The sequence below is a fragment of the Eulemur rufifrons genome, chromosome 5 (assembly GCF_041146395.1).
Source record: "Eulemur rufifrons isolate Redbay chromosome 5, OSU_ERuf_1, whole genome shotgun sequence".
NCBI classification, from domain to species: domain Eukaryota; kingdom Metazoa; phylum Chordata; class Mammalia; order Primates; family Lemuridae; genus Eulemur; species Eulemur rufifrons.
Window position 1 is genome coordinate 12409190 of NC_090987.1, and position 7962 is coordinate 12417151.

Sequence of the window (7962 nt, forward strand, 5' to 3'; positions counted from 1 at the left end):
TAAATAAATTCAGTATCCTAGCCAAAAGGCAGTGTATCTACTTCAGGAACATAGGATAGTGTATTTTCCATTTCATTTTACACACACACACACACACACACACACTCTACAGGTCTCTTTTTTTAAGTGGGAATAAACCTGGCTGCCTCACGATAGTTTGTTGTGACATCACAGAATGTTCTCTAGGGATCAAGTTGTTTTGCTTAAAAACTTGAAAAGGGAATTTTAGTCTTTTTGCATCCTGCTTGCTTCCCGATTCCACAAGCTTCTGCATCCGAATCAGTGTTGCCCTGTAATTTGTCTCTCTGAAACATAATCGGTGTCTCACATACTCCCACTGCATTTGGATTGGTCAGAAGGAAGTAGAGGAGGAGCCACTCTGAAATTTTTTTTTCCTCCACCCCATAAAAATCTGCAGCCGGAGCCCACAGCTCCTAACATTGAAAGCAGTGCTTAGGGTGGGAACAGACGCTTCTGAGAGGCAGCCGATGTGAGCATGTGCACACAGATCCGTCTCCCAATGGCACAGCAGCTACTGGGAAAATTATTTTGAAAAGACTTGCTTGGATGCATCAGACTAAAGTTAAAGTGGAAGTGAGAACAAAAAAGCAAACAGCAGAATCTTTCAACTGAGAATGAACATTCTGAAGCCTAAGATTTTAAGGTGATGCTGATCAGAACCGCACCTAAAAGAGACTAAAAACTCCACTGCACACTCTGGAGCTTGTGACAGTTGTTCACAGCAGGCATGTCAGTTTTAGCCTCGGAACTTTCAGAGAGATAAAGACTTGGAGAAAATAACTGAGGCTCCCCGACCCAGAAGATTAAATCAGTTCGGGGGGACATGAATCCCCTTGCCAGCATGATGAACTCCACCCACCACCACGGGATGCACACTTCTCTCCACTTCTGGAACCGCAGCAGCTACGGACTGCACAGCAATGCCAGCGAGTCCCTTGGAAAAGGCTACTCTGATGGAGGGTGCTACGAGCAACTTTTTGTCTCTCCTGAGGTGTTTGTGACTCTGGGTGTCATTAGTTTGCTGGAGAATATTCTAGTGATTGTGGCAATAGCCAAGAACAAGAATCTGCATTCACCCATGTACTTTTTCATCTGTAGCCTGGCTGTGGCTGATATGCTGGTGAGCGTTTCAAATGGATCAGAAACCATTGTCATCACCCTATTAAACAGTACAGATACAGATGCGCAGAGTTTCACAGTGAATATTGATAATGTCATTGACTCAGTGATCTGTAGCTCCCTGCTTGCATCAATTTGCAGCCTGCTTTCAATTGCAGTGGACAGGTATTTTACTATCTTTTATGCTCTCCAGTACCATAACATTATGACGGTTAAACGGGTCGGGATCATCATAAGTTGTATCTGGGCAGCTTGCACGGTTTCGGGCATTCTGTTCATCATTTACTCAGATAGTAGTGCTGTTATCATCTGCCTCATCACCATGTTCTTCACCATGCTGGCTCTCATGGCTTCCCTCTATGTCCACATGTTCCTGATGGCCAGACTTCACATTAAGAGGATTGCTGTCCTCCCAGGCACTGGCACCATCCGCCAAGGTGCCAATATGAAGGGGGCGATTACCTTGACCATACTGATTGGCGTCTTTGTTGTCTGCTGGGCCCCTTTCTTCCTCCACCTGATATTCTACATCTCTTGTCCCCAGAATCCATACTGTGTGTGCTTCATGTCTCACTTTAACTTGTATCTCATACTGATCATGTGTAATTCAATCATCGATCCTCTGATCTATGCACTCCGGAGTCAAGAACTGAGGAAAACCTTCAAAGAGATCATCTGTTGCTATCCCCTGGGAGGCGTCTGTGACTTGTCTAGCAGATATTAAATGGGGACGGAGGACATACTAAAAACATGCATATAAGATTTTCTCACTCTTATCCAACATGAACAGTGTACTTCAGCAACAGCTTTCTCTTCTGTGTAGGGCATGGGTTGGGAATATCCATTGTGTAAATTTAAGTTTATGATTTTTAAAAAGAAAAATGCATACTCTTTACATTATTTTTAATGTGATGCTACTTTTTGGCTGTAAAATTGTAATCCATATTATATATTGTAGGCACTATGGGTTTGCAAAAAAGGAAAAAATGTCCTTATTAAAAGCTTGACAATGTCTCTTTCTTGTTATTCATTAGAGTTTGACACTTTGCTTATTTTAATAACATAAAAATCAGATCCTCATTAAATATATTAAAGTAAATGCTTCCTTATATTACACTATACAAAACTGAAATGTAGAGATTTAATTCCAGCATTTGAAGGGAACATACTTATAGAATAAATGTGTAACCACTTAAAAATTAACATCATCACTAAAATTTCAGGTAATTTAATGAAGGTTTATTCATCCTTCCTGCAGAAATAGAGAAATGAAGCACCTCTTTAGAGAAAAACAGCTACTGGGGGAAAAAAAAGTAAGATTCTCAGTCAGAAAACTATGTGTGTTTCTCAAAAACTGGAAGATTCATCTTCCTGAGAAAACAGTTAGATATTTCACATAGGCATTTCTGTTTTGGGGGGAAAAAATAGCAGCTATGAAGATTAAAGTGTTCTGGAAAACCTAAGTTGCCATGTCAAGCTCAATTCCTTGTTATCAAGCTATCCCCAAGCACCATTAATAAAACAGAGAATGAGGTATTTATGCCCTTGTAACCAGGGACCCAGTGTCTGCCGAAATGTCCAGAGGAGGTGGTATTGCATTGAGTGATGTGGCTTCCTGTCTCTAATGAATTATATGAGTGATATTGAATTCTTCCACATTTCACATAAAAGTGACTTGCTGTTTATTTATTGCTTATCTTTTTAACTGGAGTGCAAGTGCTGATTATCAAGAATTTCAACTTTAAAAACCAAATCCATAGCACAGGGGTTTTCAGGCAATATTTGTAAATATCTAAAATAAGGGCACCTGTGCTACCAGTACATTCTAAGTAGGAAGGCACCTACTGAACCCCAGAGGACATCATGAAATAAAGTAGCCGTGCATAGCCACATCTTGGAGAGTAAATACTTGTTTTGCTCTAAAATAATCCCACAAATTTTGCCACTGAGCAATAAAATCTGTACTGTATCTTCCAATCCCTGTGTACTACAAAATAAAAAGAGAAAGAATCTGTTAGGCTGAGGATTAGCAGTAAACTGACCTGCGATTTGATTTACGGTATGTTTAAATGCTTGTGGGCAGAGATCATATGCAAAGGTACTTCTTAATTCAAATCTAAATATTTTATACATTGATTATAAGCCCTGAGAGACACTCAATATTCCTGTGGCAGCATTACCTTAAAGTATAATGGTGGAGTTAAAGTTTACAAATGAAAAGTGGTGCTGAAGCTTGATTTTAATTCCACTGCAGTTCCTCTATTTTAAGCAAAAATCAGTGTGAGAATTTCAATATAGACTAATATAACAGTCACAGCCCAAAGCAGTAGAGGGACACAGATGGTGTTTTTGTCATTGCTGCTATTTCTATGTATTCTTTCTCATGATGATTCTGAGAAGTCCCAAGGACTAGAGACATGAAAAAGAGAATTATAAGCACACCACATCTTCCGTGGTGGCTGTCCTTGCAGTCTATTCTATTTCTCCTCCAAGTGACATCTCAGGTGCTCAGAAGGCTCCTTCTTCTTCAGGTCCATGCCTTCTCCTGGAGCGAATTACAGGGCTAAGTTGTGCACCAGTCATGAACCAGCCATGTACCACCAGGCTATATGCCCAAGGCACAATATTGGGCTTTAGTTCCTTTAATTGCTGAGATTGTCTCTTACTCATTTTTCCTGTTCTTAAAACCTTCCTCTATTCCAGGTACATCCTCTTACTCCAGTAAAATCAAGATTCCCCTAGAGGAGCAGGCCTTATCCAAGCCACCTCTAAACTCCATTTCATATCCAGTGAAATTTGGAGCCCTACCACCCCTAATTTGTTTGTTATTGGATTAAATTGGAGTGTTGCTATGGTTGAAAACTATAGCCTAAAGCAAGTATATTTAGTAACAGGACCGTGGGGAGTGGACAGTGAAAGTAGGGCTGGAGGTTTGGGGGAAAGAAGCCTAAAGTGCGCAAAAGGAAGACCCGTAGTGACCATGACTGCTAGAGCAGTGACAGAGGAGGTAGCTGTTCTAATCAGGCAACTTTAAATATATTAAGAACAAAAAAACTCACAGACCTGTATGAGAACTTTCACCATGGGAAAAGGGATTTATATTTCTGCTCCCTTCATCCTACATCTAATAGCAACATGTTATTGGGACATGACTTTAAAAGTTATCCAACCACAGTATTCAGATTCCCGTTCCGCTCCATGTTGCAGTCTCTCTTCCCCTGCTGTGTTGTTTGTCTGCCTCCCCTATTTGCATGGAAGCCCCTTTGAGAACAGGGAGTCTTATGCTCATGGTTTTCATTCCCACAGTGCCTAGCCATAGTTGGGACATATAGAGAAGACTAAAATATATCTGATAAAAATGTAAATAAAATATTCTTGATTTTTGATAGGGGTTTTCCATATAGTCTCAGCTTGGGCATCCTTGATGCTGCATCTAATTCAATGGGCAATGATGAGAGGTTGGGGCTGAGCTTTCTTCTACAGCAGCCGCCCAGCCATCATCCCCTGGCCCTCTATGCCATGAATTTAAGTGTAGGTATAAAAAAATCATTATCTAAGCTGAGATTGTTGACATTAAATGTAAACCCTTAAAAAAGGGCCATAAATAATGAATTTATAATCATATCTTCATGCTCAGTTAACTATTAATATTAGTCCATCACATATAAACTAAAGCTGTGTGCATGAGAGCAGAAAAAGCATAGGATTTGGACTAAATGAGTATTGGGTTCAAATCCCAGATATACTGTTCATCAACTGTAGAACCCTGGGCAAGTTACTTAAATTTTGTAAGTATTTATAGCCTAACTATGAAATGAAAATAATATCAATTATCTCATCATATGATTAATGATAAATATTAAATAACATAAAATTAGATACTTGCTTTAAAGACTCTTATATAGTGTTTATCACTATAGATAGCTATTACTACAATTCAATCAGATTACACTCAAAAGATTATCAGAGCTTAGATCCCAGAAGAAGTTAAACAGTGATAGAGACTTGGATATTCTTGCTTCCCTAGCATGGAGAGACAGCAATCCATTCAAATCTGTTTTTTTTTTTTTTTTTTGGTTTTTTTTTTTTCAAATCTGTTTTTGATATTTCATTTATTTCTAATAAGTGGAGCAAATAAAAACAAATCCCTATTTTTATTATTTTAAATATAAAGGAAATTTGAATATCCCAAAAATATTTAGGCAAAGTAGTGGGTGGTGTTGGATAGGAAGACATTGTTTTAGTGGCTTTAGTAATGTTCTAATTCTTATGTTAAATGACAAGCTTAGTGGACCATTTAATATTATGCTTCAAGACTTTAAGATATATGGCTTTGAGATAGATTTAATATTATGAGACAATTTAATATTATACTTCAAGACTCTGAGTTATATTCTTTGTATGCATTCAATATTACATGAAAATTAAATGGATATACTGCATTCATTTTACAATGTACTTAGTGAGTAAGCACATGCAGAGCTACATTTGTATATAATGAGGGATTCCTAGCATAATTTAATTCTGCCACCTGAAAAAAAAGGAGCTTTGATCTATGATATTATAGAATAGTTGAATTTTGCCCTGGGTTAACAAAATTAATGATTACAGTTTACATTCACTGACAGTGTTTTCCCTGTCAAGAGACACCTGGAGGCCCCACAAATATAGAGCCAAGTGGAAAATTTCAGCAAATCACCCAGTGATCAATTCAATGAGATTTTGTATGGGGCTCAGCTGTAAATGAAACTATTATGATCTGATTTCTAAGATTTTAAAATGTGCAAAATTTCACTGTTAAATTCAAATCATCACTGAATATAATTAAAAAGTAAAACTATAACAATAAATTGGGTCACAATTCCACCTGAGGAAAAATAACCACATACTAAAATTTTATTTGCAATAAATTTAACTCCTCAATTTAAATGTGTTTTATTTGCAATACTCAGGTTTTAAAATGGCTCCATTTAAAACCACACATTCATATTTTATATAATTTTCATAATATTATAAAGATGTCATTTAAAATGATATGTACTATTTAGATTTTTGCTGAGTTCTTTCATTTAGGAAGAAAGCTAGAAAGCTTTAGAATAATTCTTTTTGTGATTTTGTTTACATGAGATGATTTACGCAATGTTGAAAATTATGCTCTGGATATCATTTTATCTATTAGTTATATAGCTATTTACTATCAATATTAGAAGGAAATCTATGCATTTTCACCTCTGACTTACCTCTTATCTTTCTCTCTAAGACATCATATCACATCTCTACCTTTTCCACTTTCTTACTTTCACCTAAAATTCAACTTGTCTAAAACTGAAGAGTTCATTGACACAAAATTTAACTCTTTTTTACTCTCCTTATGTTTTTATCATTACATCATTCTTCCCAAAACAGAAATTCAAAACCTCAGTCACTTTGTACTTTCACTTCAAACTTAAATTAAATTTGTAAGATTTTGAGTAAATACCAGGTACACAGAGCCTGACACAAATAGCTGTGACTTTTTGGATTTATAATGGAGGAGTACAGGAAGAAAACTGGTCTCTACAAATTCACAAATATTGTTGAATAAAATACACAAGGACATGGACAAGGACATGATTGATTTGTTTTAGTTTGGTGGGCTTTTTGAGAAGTCTACTTAAAAATCAGGTACAGAAATCTGAGAGATACATACAAATTTGAGACACACATATAAATTTGGTAGTTATGAGTATGTGGAGATAGTGGGAGATAAGTACAGGTTGAAAATCCCTAGTCTAAAAATCCAAAATCCAAAAATTTTGGACCACTGACATAATGCCACAGTGGAAAATTCCACACCTGACCTCATGTAACAGGTTGCAGGCAAAACGCAAGCATACAATACACAATTTATTCAGCATGCCCAAGGGAAAAAAGACCCTCCCAGCCCCCATCAGCTGTGATATTTTTTTCTGTGCACACCCAGATTCCCCCACGCAAGCATGTCCACAAAGGGTAATAAAATGGCACATGTGTAGGCTGGTTCCCCACAATGCCCCAAATGGGACCAAGACCTGTGCCTTACTCGTGGGTGCTTGTTTGTTTTTTGTTTATTCTCTGTTCTGTGGTGTGGTGTAAAGATATTGTTGAAAATGTCAAAAAGGCCTACAAATACCCTTTAGAAATGATTTTCTCAAAATGGGTTAGCTTTAAGGAAGATGATATGCAGAGGCAAAGAAGCGATACAGACTAAGAGATTGAAAATACTGAATATTTACTGAAAACCTTCAATAGTACAGCTAAATCATTTTCCCATAATTTTCCATAAATGCTTGCCTTTTCTATTGAGTTAAAATTCTTCTAGTTATGCCAAGAAGTAACTCTGAAGAGCTCTACTTATAAACTGTACTTTACAAAACACCAGGAGATTAATGTGAAATACCATCACCTCCCTCAACACGAAGAGCAGAGGACTAGCTCAGCTGAGGACAGTGACATTAGTAAGAAGTAGGCACACTTGCCCTTTTTCTGGACAGGGCAAAAGATCCCCTTCAGAGCGAATCTTTCTATCATTCATGGATGGAGTGAACCTAACTTCTCTCTAAATTAGCAAGGGCCATCCACTCATAGATTAAGAGAGACCTGGAGCCCCAGGGATTTTAGACTTCAGGACTTAGCAGAGGCATGTTTCAACCACCTGCCATTACCGTCTGCAGCAGAAATATGAGGAGGGTCTTCTGAGGCATCAATGACGGCCACCGTGATTGCAGGGAACACATGGGACAGAGCAAGGGGTATGTCGGCACACACGCACTCACATAGACACGGCCAAGCATGATAGATGGC

At 37.7% G+C, this 7962-nt stretch overlaps 1 protein-coding gene across 1 annotated transcript; it reads left to right on the forward strand.

Annotated features, from left to right (window-relative positions):
* The first annotated feature begins 436 nt into the window (after positions 1 to 436).
* Positions 437 to 2154, forward strand: MC4R (melanocortin 4 receptor). Its single transcript, XM_069467932.1, has one exon. The coding sequence runs from the start codon at positions 845 to 847 to the stop codon at positions 1862 to 1864; it is 1020 nt and encodes a 339-aa protein (XP_069324033.1). The 5' UTR covers positions 437 to 844; the 3' UTR covers positions 1865 to 2154.
* Positions 2155 to 7962: the final 5808 nt, after the last annotated feature.